We start from the raw sequence: 15,059 nt of genomic DNA on the forward strand, positions 1-15,059 counted from the left end.
GGTACCTTGTCACTTTAGTACCTGTATCAACAAAAGCCTAGACAGAACTCTCTTGTTTGGAAACGACAGACAAAGAATAAGACTTGGCAATTTAATTTACCCTTCGATTCACTGCCGTTTGTTAGTTAGTTAGCAACATAGCTTGGAGAGTTACGAGTGGCATTTAATAAAAATTCCATGAAAATGTCAGAAATGGGATCAGAAAAAAAATAGTTTTAGGGATGATCCGGCTCACAGTCTGGATTCGGGATTTTTTAAAAAGAATTTTTACTCTAGGGACTCATGGCCTGGTGAAGGTCTGCACTCTCCAAGTGTTTTTCTAATTGGCAATCTTTTTTGTGAAGTTGCTTATTACCAAGACAAGCAAAAAAGATATTACAGTAGGATTTATTCAGCACATCCATATGTTCTTTTAAAGTTTGAAAACATGCAAGGTTGTACTTAATGATACCAAATAATCATCCCCAAGGAATAGAATCGTTATTTGCTTGGGCTCATGATAACAACACAATCACACCCGGATGAGAGCCAAAACACCCACAAAGAAAGCTATGTTGTCGTAAATGTCATTTTGAAACTGTAATCATGTATTTACTGTCACAATACAACCGATGATCCAACTAAAACAATGATAGTGAAAAATACTTCAAAGAGTTCTATATGGGTCAATGTCATTTAGCATGTATCACCAAACATTTTTCAAGCTCAAGGCCTGCAAGACAAGACTGCCCACGACAACACTTAACGTGGCTTGTTGGCTTCAAAACAGTATGATTCTTTTAGAACGGCATGTTATTCTTGCTACGGTGCTAAATCAGTTTAATGTCTTGTATGTATTTTAAAATCAAACCGGTTTCTAATTTAACAGTCACGAGGGGCAACAGAGGATCCAAAAAAAACTAATAAATCAAGGCTGCAATCTCCTGAGAATATTTGAAGCCATTTATCTTTAAAGTGTCATCTGCACTTTAGCTTTCACGCATTATGATGTAATCCAATAAATTAATCTAAATTGCCATAGTTGTTCAAAGTATTGCGCCTACCATAATTATAACACAACTGTAATGAATTGCAACAAGCAAATGTGAGTGTACGGCTGCTTTTTGTAATTATCATTATTTTCTATATTTTTACATTTGTTTATGTACCTCAATTTAAGAATGTTTTAAGATAAGATTTGTCTTGTTATATTTTAAGTAGCAAGCAAAAATTTGACTTACAATGCCACAGTACAAACCTAGCGCCTCCCCCGAAAACCTCCCGGGACAAATTTTCTCCCAAAAATCTCCCGAAATTCAGACGCAGCTGGAGGCCACGCCCACTCCAGCTCCATGAGAACCTGACTCAATGTTGTGATCCTCTTAAACAGGACCATACTGCCATCTACTGTACAAATAATATAATGTCTGTTCTGAAGCCCACAGTAAAGAGACGTAACTTCATCACGTCGCCTGTTTATTGACTCCAACCCAATATATTACACCGTCAACGAGCAAAATGAAGAAATACGCTTGCAAGTTCCAGAACGATTGGAAACAAGAATTTCAGTTTATCCAGGAGAGTTCGAAGGGGAAGGGGTATGTTGCCTGTAAATTTTGTAGAACAGACTTCTCCAATGAACACGGTGAACGGATATACTCAGCCATGAACGGTCAGTCAGCAAAGCACAAAGCGTCCGCAGCGCAGCATCGTTCACAACCCAGTATTATGGCCCACCTCTCAAAATGGAGACCCAATGGTGTATCTTATGCTGAGACAAAGATGGCTATGCTGATAGCTGGAAGCAACATCCCGTTGTCATTTGCTGATGTCTACAACAAATCCGTGAAGGATGTTCCCGGATTCGGAGATCGCTCGCCAATACGCGAATGGCAGAACAAAGGTTACTCAAATAGTGAAAGGTAAGTGTTGTTGTTTTTTTTACTAACCATCAAGCACAGTACAGTTAGTTGAACAACTGTGTTTTTATTACTGTGTATTTGATAGGTGCCGTCTGAAATTCAACTATTTATTTTATTTATATATATAATAAAATAAATATATATAGCTAGAATTCACTTGAAGTCAAGTATTTCATATATATATATATATATATATATATATATACATGAAATATGTATGAAATACTCGAGTTGGTGAATTATACGCCACACCTCTTAACCACGCCCCCCGCCCCACCCGGATACATTTTAAAAATAAAGGGGACCACATAATTTTTTTATTATTGGCTTTATTTTAACAAAAAAATAAAGGAGGGCTCATATTTTAGGGCACCAAGGCAAGTTGGAAGGACACCAAAGCAAACATGATTTTATTTCAAGGCAAGGGCTGCAAAGCATATAATATATATATATATATATATATATATATACTATATATATATATATATATATATAAATATACATATATACATACACACACACAAACAGATACGCATCTTCTCATTCAATGGGTTTTCTTTATTTTCATGACTATTTACATTGCATATTGTCACTGAAGGCATCAAAACTATGAATGAACACATGTGGAGTTATCTACTTAACAAAAAAAGGTGAAATAACTGAAAACATGTTTATATTCTAGTTTCTTCAAAATAGCCACCATTTGCTCTGATTACTGTTTTTCACATTCCTAATAAGGCTGCCGACATATGCAGTAACATATTGTGTTATTTCACATTGCATTATTTCATCAAAATAATGAAGGACCAGCAGTAGAAAATAGATGGATGGATGGATTATAATTTGTTCATTTACTGTTAATATCTGGTTATTTTCTGTTTTAACATGTTCCATCTACACTTCTGGTAAAATGTAAACAACACTTATTCTTCTGTTGTTTGGATACTTTAAATAAGTTTTGGTGAAACCACAAATTTGGGTATTGATCCTTTACCAAGTAGTTACAGGGTCATACATTAGTCATATTTAAAGTCCCCAGGTGTGCAGGGATGCATTTCCTGAGTTTATAAACATAATAAAAATGAACAAATATTTCGTAATGATAAAAATATCGATGTAATCATTGTACTATCGACTGGATACCGCTTTTGTACTTGATATTGTTACGATCCCTATTTGTGTATAGCCACCCCTTTGTTTACATTCAGGAGCGCTAGCTTGCTGTTATCAATTAGGTATTGTAACCTTCTAGGGTGTGTAGTGAAGCATGTTTAGCTATTCCTCGTCCTGCAGGGATGATACTTGAAAAAAACACACTTTATTTGTTGTCATGGAGGCAAGGATTTGTGATTTAGAAGTAGCTAAAACACTACAGAGAGATGCTAACCAACTATTAAATAATTATTTTTTAAGCACCACTTGCAGAGCGGTGCTTCAGTGTGCTCCACGTACCCTATCGCTAATTTTAAAGCAAATGAAAAAAAGCATTGCTATTTTTCAAAGAGAGTACAGTACTTTTTTTTATTCATTAGTACCGCAGTACTTTATTAGTACCCATATACTTTTAACCCTAGTATGTACTGAAACCAGAGGGTTCTCACAGAAGCCCATCCATCCATCCATCTTCTTCCGCTTATCCGAGGTCGGGTCGCGGGGGCAGCAGCCTAAGCAGGGAAGCCCAGACTTCCCTCTCCCTAGCCACTTCGTCTAGCTGTTCCCGGGGGATCCCGAGGCGTTCCCAGGCCAGCCGGGAGACCTAGTCTTCCCAACGTGTCCTGGGTCTTCCCCGAGGCCTCCTACCGGTTGGACGTGCCCTAAACACCTCCCTAGGGAGGCGTTCGGGTGGCATCCTGACCAGATGCCCGAACCACCTCATCTGGCTCCTCTCGATGTGGAGGAGCAGCGGCTTTACTTTGAGTTCCTCCCGGATGACAGAGCTTCTCACCCTATCTCTAAGGGAGAGCCCCGCCACACGGCGGAGGAAACTCATTTCGGCCGCTTGTACCCGTGATCTTATCCTTTCGGTCATGACCCAAAGCTCATGACCATAGGTGAGGATGGGAACGTAGATCGACCGGTAAATTGAGAGCTTTGCCTTCCGGCTCAGCTCCTTCTTCACCACAACAGATCGGTACAACGTCCGCATTACTGAAGACGCCGCACCGATCCGCCTGTCGATCTCACGATCCACTCTTCCCCCACTCGTGAACAAGACTCCTAGGTACTTGAACTCCTCCACTTGGGGCAGGGTCTCCTCCCCAACACGGAGATGGCACTCCACCCTTTTCCGGGCGAGAACCATGGACTCGGATTTGGAGGTGCTGATTCTCATTCCGGCCGCTTCACACTCGGCTGCGAACCGATCCAGTGAGAGCTGAAGATCCCGGCCAGATGAAGCCAACAGGACCACATCGTCTGCAAAAAGCAGAGACCTAATCCCGCGGCCACCAAACCGAAACCCCTCAATGCCTTGACTGCGCCTAGAAATTCTGTCCATAAAAGTTATGAACAGAATCGGTGACAAAGGGCAACCTTGGCGGAGTCCAACCCTCACTGGAAACGTGTCCGACTTACTGCCAGCAATGCGGACCAAGCTCTGACACTGATCGTACAGGGATCGGACTGCCATAATAAGACAGTCCGATACCCCATACTCTCTGAGCACTCCCCACAGGACTTCCCGAGGGACACGGTCGAATGCCTTCTCCAAGTCCACAAAGCACATGTAGACTGGTTGGGCAAACTCCCATGCACCCTCAAGAACCCTGCCGAGAGTATAGAGCTGGTCCACAGTTCAACGACCAGGACGAAAACCACACTGTTCCTCCTGAATCCGAGGTTCAACTATCCGGCGTAGCCTCCTCTCCAGTACACCTGAATAAACATTACCGGGAAGGCTGAGGAGTGTGATCCCACGATAGTTGGAACACACCCTCCGGTCCCCCTTCTTAAAGAGAGGGACCACCACCCCGGTCTGCCAATCCAGAGGTACCGCCCCCGATGTCCACGCGATGCTGCAGAGTCTTGTCAACCAAGACAGCCCCACAGCATCCAGAGCCTTAAGGAACTCCGGGCGGATCTCATCCACCCCCGGGGCCTTGCCACCGAGGAGCTTTTTAACTACCTCAGCAACCTCAGCCCCAGAAATAGGAGAGTCCACCACAGATTCCCCAGGCACTGCTTCCTCATAGGAAGACGTGTTGGTGGGATTGAGGAGGTCTTCAAAGTATTCCTTCCACCTATCCACAACATCCGCAGTTGAGGTCAGCAGAACACCATCCGCACCATACACGGTGTTGACAGTGCACTGCTTCCCCTTCCTGAGGCGGCGGATGGTGGTCCAGAATCGCTTCGAAGCCATCCGGAAGTCATTTTCCATGGCTTCCCCAAACTCTTCCCATGTCCGAGTTTTTGCCTCTGTGACCGCTGAAGCTGCACACCGCTTGGCCTGTCGGTACCTGTCCACTGCCTCTGGAGTCCTATGAGCCAAAAGAACCCGGTAGGACTCCTTCTTCAGCTTGACGGCATCCCTCACCGCTGGTGTCCACCAGCGGGTTCTAGGATTACCGCCACGACAGGCACCAACTACCTTGCAGCCACAGCTCCGATCAGCCGCCTCGACAATAGAGGTGCGGAACATGGTCCACTCGGACTCAATGTCCAGCACCTCCCTCGTGACATGTTCAAAGTTCCTCCGGAGGTGGGAATTGAAACTTTCTCTGACAGGAGACTCTGCCAGACGTTCCCAGCAAACCCTCACAATGCGTTTGGGCCTGCCAGGTCTGTCCGGCATCCTCCCCCACCATCGCAGACAACTCACCACCAGGTGGTGATCGGTAGAAAGCTCCGCCCCTCTCCTTACCCGAGTGTCCAAAACATGAGGCCGCAAATCCGATGACACAACTACAAAGTCGATCATGGAACTGCGGCCTAGGGTGTCCTGGTGCCAAGTGCACATATGGACACCCTTATGTTTGAACATGGTGTTTGTAATGGACAAACTGTGACGAGCACAGAAGTCCAATAACAAAACACCACTCGGGTTCAGATCCGGGCGACCATTCTTCCCAATCACGCCTCTCCAGGTTTCACTGTCGCTACCAACATGAGCGTTGAAGTCCCCCAGTAGGACAAGGGAATCACCCGGGGGAGCACTCTCCAGTACTCCCTCGAGTGTACCCAAAAAGGGTGGGTACTCTGAACTGTTGTTTGGTGCGTAAGCACAAACAACAGTCAGGACCCGTCCCCCCACCCGTAGGCGGAGGGAAGCTACCCTTTCGTCCACTGGGTTGAACTCCAACGTGCAGGCTTTAAGCCGGGGAGCAACCAGAATTGCCACCCCAGCCCGTCGCCTCTCACTGCCGGCCACGCCAGAGTGAAAGAGAGTCCAGCCCCTTTCAAGAGAAGTGGTTCCAGAGCCCTTGCTGTGCGTCGAAGTGAGTGCGACTACATCCAGCCGGAATTTCTCTACTTCGCGCACTAGCTCAGGCTCCTTTCCCCCCAGTGAGGTGACGTTCCACGTCCCAAGAGCGAGCTTATGTAGCCGAGGATCGGACCGCCAAGTGCCCTACCGCCCAGCTCACATTGCACCCGACCTCTATGGCCCCTGCTATGGGTGGTGAGCCCATTGGAGGGGGGACCCACGTTGCCTCTTCGGGCTGTGCCCGGCCGGGCCCCATGGGTACAGGCCCGGCCACCAGGCGCTTGCCATCGTGCCCCACCTCCGGGCCTGGCTCCAGAGGGGGGCCCCGGTGACCCGCGTCCGGGCGAGGGAAATCTGGGTCCTTTGTTTTTACTTTTCATAGAGGTTTTCGAGCTGCTCTTTGTCTGGTCCCTCACCTAGGACGAGTTTGCCTTGGGAGACCCTACCAGGGGGCATAAAGCCCCCTGACAACATAGCTCCTAGGATCATTGGGACACGCAAACTCCTCTACCACGGTAAGGTGGCAGCTCAGAGAGCTGGACTTCATTAGTACCGCAGTACTTTATTAGTACCCATATACTTTTAACCCTAGTATGTACTGAAACCAGAGGGTTCTCACAGAAGCCAATAATGTTAAATTAATATCAAAACAGCAAACATGAATATATAGGAAAGCTGCTTATGGTGTGTGTGACAAAGGAGTTGGAAGAAAACACAGCTGCTCTCCAAGGTCAATAAATACTGTGCATTATTATTACACTGCTTACATGCTTTTTGAGGGGAAAAAAACGTAAATAAAATAAAAAAAAACATTCAATAGAATGTACCACTAAAAACTATACAAAGTGCACTGTTTTAGGGTCTTGCACTATAGTACAATACATTAAAAGGCATGTAATGCAAATGTAATAGTAGGCAAACACTGCTTTAGAATATTTAGTACAATAGGATTATTAGTGGCGCCACCTTGTAGACCTCACTTTTCATAAGATTTCGTTTTCTATGAAAAACTTTGCAAAAATTTTTCCCTGGTTTTTGTATATCGTTTTGGTTATTGTGCGGTTAATAATCAAACATTATACCTAACAAGCCTATCATTTCGCGTAATGGAATCACAAGCGTTGGTGACAAAAAGAATCCCAAGCGTTGGTGACTCGATATATGCACCTTTTTTTTATTGAGGACGACTACAAAATAACCCAACATGGGGCCAAAGTAAGTTGCAAGTGCAAGAACATTTCTTAAGGCAAATAAAACGACTTGAATTCAAGAACGAACTCCCACTACAAAGGTGGCATTTACATGTATTTCACAATGATTTCTGCATGTCAAATTATTATTTATTAAATCTGGTTTGTGTTACTATTTTTGGTGTTCGGAACTAATTAATTGGATTTGTTATTCATTATGGAGAAAATGTATTCTGTTTTATTCTGTTCTAAGAAAATGAGGTGAGACTGTTTGTACATTACCTTTTTTTTTTTTTTATTATACAATTCAGTAGCAAATTTGGTACCGTTTATACAGTTCTGCATTTTATTGAATATAGTCAAAATTGCTGAAACCAGCCTTATAATGATTTTTTTAAAAAGTTTAGTGTTAATGAATAGCAGCTTGTAATGATACGAAGGGCACTCAGTAACCAATGGCGCTTTTTTAGAATGCATGCTTCTTCTATTTGTCATTAATATTCAGATTTCATATGAAACAAAGAGGCAAAAGGAATTTGGTGAAAATAAAAATGAGAAAAAAAGATACATAATTGAAAGGGTGCTGTATAAACAGCAAACCGCTGATTTGAGAGGTCTGAAAATTATAATATATGTAAGCTATCAGCATGAGAGAAGAAAAAAAGCGATCCAAATGCTTCTCTTCTTGATTATTTAAAAAGCATTTTAATAATCTTCAGCCTACTTTCTTCTTCTGGTGTTCGCTATCTGACTGGTTCTCTGACAGAATGGAACAATGCATTATTTATATGAAAGTACGCCTGAGTTAGGAAGGAACCATATGTGCAGACATGGTATCAGTGTGTCTAAGAACACAATGTCCAAAGGAAATTTACAATCAAATATAAAAAAGGTGTTTTCTGCGGTTATAGTTGTGTGCCTGTGCAATGTCCTCGCTTTATATGCAAATGTCTGCATGCAAAGGGGATGCTGGCTGGGAAGAGACAGTGAAGATTGAATAGAAAAGGAGAGGAAAGGGTAGAACACATTTAATAAAAAAACTATATACAAGAGAATGAGAAATGAGCAAAACACACAGCTGTGCCCAATGTGTTTGGACATGCATTGGCAAGAAAATTAATCACATGATAGTCTCTTACTCGATTAAAATGCTAATGAAGGATGATTTAGATATTTCCATAATTTTTTAATAGATTACAGTGCCAAAGCAGTAAAATGTTATGCTAATTGTAGATTAGGCCGAGCAGTCAACACAATGACAGATGTCGCAGAGACTGCAATTAAACGTATCTAAACTATAGTCGACTAGTCATCAACATTCTAATGATCAATATCTTCTTAAATCTTCCTGCTAACATTTCATTTCATTTAACCCCTTCATGTACGGTCAGCAACAAGCCACACACTAACTTTAAAATGAAATCTGATGTAACGCCGGTTCGGCATCGTGGTACCGGGTTCGATTCCCTCGAGGATGCGTCAAACGAAGAACACAACAAAGGTAGGATCTAACAAATTTATTAACAAAAGGTGAGCTCTGAACAGAAACACTGGAGCTAATAAAAAGGGAAAAAAAAAGACGCTAGCGTGAAAGCTAGGAAATATACAGAACTAAGACTTGGCATGAAGGCATAAAAAGTAAAAACAAAGATGATTAGCATGTGAGCTAAAGATGACTAGGTGGCTGAGCTAATGAGCTAGCGAGAAAAGCATACCTGACGTTGCATTGCGTTAAAACAAACTAGAGTCCCAGAGACTATAAACAGAAGAGGCTGGCTTATAAAGGGAAAGTGATTAACAGAGAACAGGTGTGCAGGAACCGGGAGTAGCAGCTGAAACTAATAAGTAACCCTGGTGATGGACTAAACGGGAAATAAACGGATCAAACGGAGAATGAGAACATAGATGGAAAAATAAACAATAATATGTGAAGATCCGAGTCATGGATCGCAACATCTGAGTCATAATTAACGTTAAACGGTAAACAAAATGGGCGAAGCCATTCGGAAGCGTGTGTCAAAGGTTGTTCTGAGATTTTCAGGAAATACGCTTGTTGGTCTGGAAAGACGTCAGGTGTTCGGTGAATTTAGGTCAGCCACATGCCCCCTAGACCGGCCAGGTAGGCCGGCATAAGGGGACACTATACCCATTTTTTTTACAGATAAATTAGTCGCCTAATCGTTAAGATAATCGTTGACTTATCGACTATCAAAATAATCATTAGTTACAGCCCTACTCTATACTAAGAAAGCCCAGCCTGTATAGGTTCAAAACAATGTGCACGATTAAATAGCTTAGTTGTTCAGAGATCGATGTGTTTGTACAAGTTTAGATTGGGGTATGTGATTTTTTTTTATTGGGATAAGATGTTAATAACTCTTGTTTTCAAGACTTAGCCAATAGTCGCGCAAAGCTCTTTGGGTAAACCTCTACCATATATGGACATAACCAAGGCAAAAAATGTCACTAAAGTCTCAAAGTCCAAACGACTCGTTTGGAGCAAGTTTGGAAGAAGGCAGGTTTGTTTCATAAGTATCTGTCATACCTCCAATGTTGAATAAAAACATATCAGGACTTACAGGGGATTCAAAGACACACAAAAGAGGGTATAAACAGGTACAAAATGTTGGTTTTGCATAATAGGATCCTTTTATGTAAGACTTTCGACTTAAAAAAGTAAGGCCAAGTTAATAATCAATACTTTCCATTAAGTAGGAATGCAATCTGGAATATGTTTTAGACTTTTTTTTGGTGAAAAAAAATCTAACTAATAAATCTACTGTTATTTAACTTATGTTTTTTTTCACTCTACAGATAAATCACATAAAACCTATGTCTGCATGAATACGGCAATGAACAAAGAGATGAACAAGCCAAACAGCGACTGTACTAGGAGTCAGTAAAAAATAATAAAAAAGCTTGAAGGCCTACTGAAATGAGATTTTCTTATTTCAACGGGGATAGTAGGTCCATTCTATGTGTCATACTTGATCATTTCACTATATCGCCATATTTTTGCTGAAAAGATTTAGTAGAGAACATCGACGATAAAGTTCGCAACTTTTGGTCGCTAATAAAAACCCCTTGCCTTTACCGGAAGTATGTGCGCGTGACGTCACCGGTGTGAGGGCTCCTCACATCCTCACATTGTTTATAATGTGAGCCACCAGCTGTAAGAGCAATTCGGACCGAGAAAGCGACAATTTCCCCATTAATTTGAGCGAGGATGAAAGATTTGTGGATGAGGATATTGATAGTGAAGGACTAGAAAAAAAAAAAAAAAAAGCGACAGCTCCGAGCGGCAGCAAGGCGAGCGTTTCAGATGTAATTAGACAAATTTACTAGGATAATTCTGGAAGATCCCTTATCTGCTTATTGTTTTAATAGCGTTTTAGTGAGATTGTAAAGACATACCTCAAAGTCCGATGGCTGCGGTGAACACGCCAGTGTCTCAGAGAGAAGCCGAGGAGCCAAGCTCACAGCTACCTTTTTTGATAGCTACTGCAGGAGGACGCATAGTTCACTGATGTCTCCGGTAAGATATATATCACAACTTTCCCATCCAAATACATGCCGGTTGACGTAGAGAAACATGTTCGCTTGACCGCTCTGTGTTAAAGCTTCAAAACAAACAAAGGAACACGGGCTGTGTCTCGGTGCTAAAGACAGCTGCAATACACCGCTTTCCACCAACAGCATTCTTCTTTATAGTCTCTGTTATTAACTGAACAAATTGCAAAAGATTCAGCAACACAGATGTCCAAATTACTGTGTAATTATGCGATGAAAAGAGACGACTTTTAGCCGTTAAGTGGTGCTGAGCTAATATGTCCCCTCCAACAAATAACGTCACAAACACACGTCATCATACGCGTCATCATTCCACGACGTTTTCAACAAGAAACTCCGCGGGAAATTTCAAATTGTAAATTAGTAAACTAAAAAGGCCGAATTGGCATGTGTTGCAATGTTAATATTTCATCATTGATATATAAACTATCAGACTGTGTGGTCGGTAGTAGTGGGTTTCAGTAGGCCTTTAACTTAAAGACATGACAAATGAGGTAAACACATCCTATTACAAATAAAATAAAAAAAATAGTATTTAATTTTGAACCACAAAATGGGATTAATGACCACCCCTTTATGAAGAACACTCATACAAGCTCTTACCTAGACTTGTTGGTTTGATGAGCTCATCAAACATGTCATAAAATGGCAACCTCTGGAGCTTCACGTCCGGATGGACAGGGTGCAGCGGGCCGGTGGCGGACAGATGGTGCGTCAAACCGGTCAGTTCATGTTTCCCGGGGCCAAGTAGCGAGAGGGGAAGTAAGGCAGCAGGTGACGGGGCTCCAGTGTGGCCCGCATGACCCTCGTATGCCAGCTGCGTCAAGCCGGCGGGTAACGCGGCTCCACCTCCTCCAACCACCCCTGCGGCTGGATAATGTGGTCCGGGCAGAGAGAGCTCAGAGTGAGACAACATTTTTGCAGGGAAACGTCGGCGGTACAGCTCTTTGATCTTCATATGCACGGCGGGGCTGCAGCCGACTTTTAGCAGATGCAACGCCTTGGTTAGCAGCTCGTGTTTACGTCCGTGTTTGTTGCGCCCAGCGTAACCCAGCAGCACCTGTAGCTCCGATACACGTAGGCTCATCACCATTTGCTGTGGAAAACAACAATAAGGAGAATAAGAATACAAATGAAATGTTTGAACTCTATTCCATGTTGTCACCTGTAAAGTCAAATCAGTTAATCACAATCTATTAAGGATCTTTTTAGCAAAAATGTCATCATACTGTAAGTCAGTGGTCCCTAACCAATGGTCCGGGACTAGACGCATTTACTACCGGGCCGCACGGAAACAATTATATGTATGTATGTGTATATATGTATTTAGTAGGGGCTTCATTGTGGAAGAGGGGTTAGTGCGTCTGCCTCACAATACGAAGGTCCTGAGTAGTCAGGGTTCAATCCCGGGCTCGGGATCTTTCTGTGTGGAGTTTGCATGTCCTCCCCGTGAATGCGTGGGTTCCCTCCGGGTACTCCGGCTTCCTCCCACTTCCAAAGACATGCACCTGGGGATAGGTTGATTGCAACACTTAAAATTGGCCCTAGTGTGTGAATGTTGTCTATCTGTGTTGGCCCTGCGATGAGCTGCTACTTGTCCAGGGTGTATCCCGCCTCCCGCCCGATTGTAGCTGAGATAGGCACCAGCTCCCCCCGCGACCACAAAGGGAATAAGCGAAAGAAAATGGATGGATGGATGAATATAGTATAATATTTAAACAACACATTCAGAACATTTGTTCTCAGAACTGGACTGTGCACCATACCTCCTTTTGCACAATTATTTTTTTTCCTTCCTATGTTTTGTTGGCGCACTGATACTGGAGTTGCTTTTAATTTCATTGTACCTGTGTATAGTGACAATAAAAAGCATACTATTCTATTAAGGGGGTCATATTTTTTTGTACATTTGAAACACTTCCTTGTGGTCTATGTAACATGTAATGGTGGTTCTTTGGTCAAAATTGTGCATCCATCCATCCATCTTCTTCCGCTTATCCGAGGTCGGGTCGCGGGGGCAACAGCCTAAGCAGGGAAACCCAGACTTCCCTCTCCCCAGCCACTTCGTCTAGCTCTTCCCGGGGGATCCCGAGGCGTTCCCAGGCCAGCCGGGAGACATAGTCTTCCCAACGTGTCCTGGGTCTTCCCCGTGGCCTCCTACTGGTTGGACGTGCTCTAAACACCTCCCTAGGGAGGCGTTCGGGTGGCATCCTGCCAGATACCCGAACCACCTCATCTGGCTCCTCTCGATGTGAAGGAGCAGAAGCTTTACTTTGAGTTCCTCCCGGATGGCAGAGCTTCTCACCCTATCTCTAAGGAAGAGCCCCGCCACACGGCGGAGGAAACTAATTTCGGCCGCTTGTACCCGTGATCTTATCCTTTCGGTCATGACCCAAAGCTCATGACCATAGGTGAGGATAGGAACGTAGATCGACCGGTAAATTGAGAGCTTTGCCTTCCGGCTCAGCTCCTTCTTCACCACAACAGATCAGTACAACGTCCGCATTACTGAAGACGCCGCACCGATCCGCCTGTCGATCTCACGATCCACTCTTCCCTCACTCGTGAACAAGACTCCTAGGTACTTGAACTCCTCCACTTGGGGCAGGGTCTCCTCCCCAACCCGGAGATGGCATTCCACCCTTTTCCAAAATTGTGCATAGATTATGTTTTATGGACCATCTTCAAGCTGCTTTCTGTGGTCTTCTTTACGTAGCTCAACTTTGACTGCGTCTTCTCCCTGCCAACCATGTTACAGTTTTAAGTTTTTTCATATGGAATTTACTGACAGATATAAGTTTAACTGTACGCTACTTTGTAGCAGAAATGGCAGCGGAGGATGCATGTGCACGTACAAGCCAGTCTGCCCCACAACAAGAGCATAGCCAAAAATAAGGAGCTTATTGACTACAGCTTCTGATTACAGTGGCAGACTCGCTTTGCAGCTCTTTGGCTAAATTTCTACCATTATTGGAGATATCCGCTGACTTGACAACTGGAAAAGACGCCACAAATGGGGTAAATTCCAAAGAGCTCATTTTGGGGAAGCAGCCAGGAAGGTAAGATTGTTTTATAAATATCTCTTGACATGTGTCCATGGTTTAATTTCACATTTTCGGGATTTATTCAAATCCTAAATACACAAGAACAGGTGCCAATAGGTAGTTTAAGAACCAATTAAGTTTGTTAATCGAGGTTATACTGTAATGTGCATTGTCCCGTGTAACAAAGGTACAACTAATAATGAATATATAAAATGTAAATTTGGCAGATTGTAGCCAAAGGGTAAATTCCATGGGTAGTCCCCAGCAGGTCAATGTTATATAAAACAAAGCCTATAAGAAGTTAGAAAGCACCAACATTAGACATAAACGGTACAATAAAATACAGACTCAGATATAATAATTCAAATAAAATAAAATAGAGCCCCATGGAAAACAGGAGGTTGCTGCATGACCTCAGCTCAGAATAGATCAAGAATAAAATCACCATAGTAGTTAAAGTGCAAAAGAGCTATTGTGCTAATGTTCAAGTGGGCTGAATTGTTGCATATGTAATAAGTGTGCTGAATGAAGAAAATACACATCTCCCTTGGCCTAGTAAGTTAAAGGGTTGTTATTATTGCACATAGCTCTGTTGCACAAGTAGTTAGCATTAACACGTGTTTACGCATGGAAAATTAGACCATGATGAATCATGTATATACGTTACCAAAAAAAAGGCCATAATCTAGCGAAAATGAATAAAAAAAAAAAGTCTTTGGAGAGCTTTTTGGCCAAACGAATAAAGCATTGTGGTGCTTTGTATTTTACATGTACTTATTTATGTTGTATTTATCTGCCACATGTGTAAGGCTGGTCCGTGAAATACATTAAACCAGTCCCTGGTGCAAAAGAGATTGGGAACCCCTGCTGTAAATGGGACAAATTAACTTGGATCTTTTTTTGAGATCAGTAAACAAAAATCCAAAAATGT

The 15,059-nt window shown here is 42.9% G+C and overlaps 1 protein-coding gene across 1 annotated transcript in view; it reads right to left on the reverse strand.

Moving 5' to 3' along the window:
* LOC133542916 (E3 SUMO-protein ligase PIAS1-like) overlaps window positions 1–15,059 on the reverse strand; it is a 173,406-nt gene that overhangs the window by 94,088 nt on the left and 64,259 nt on the right. Inside the window, exon 2 of the mRNA XM_061887176.1 lies at window positions 11,688–12,180. Within this exon, the coding sequence (XP_061743160.1) occupies window positions 11,688–12,180 (493 nt within the window). The remainder of the gene's footprint in view (window positions 1–11,687; window positions 12,181–15,059) is intronic.

This window comes from Nerophis ophidion, linkage group LG25 (genome assembly GCF_033978795.1).
Source record: "Nerophis ophidion isolate RoL-2023_Sa linkage group LG25, RoL_Noph_v1.0, whole genome shotgun sequence".
NCBI lineage: Eukaryota > Metazoa > Chordata > Actinopteri > Syngnathiformes > Syngnathidae > Nerophis > Nerophis ophidion.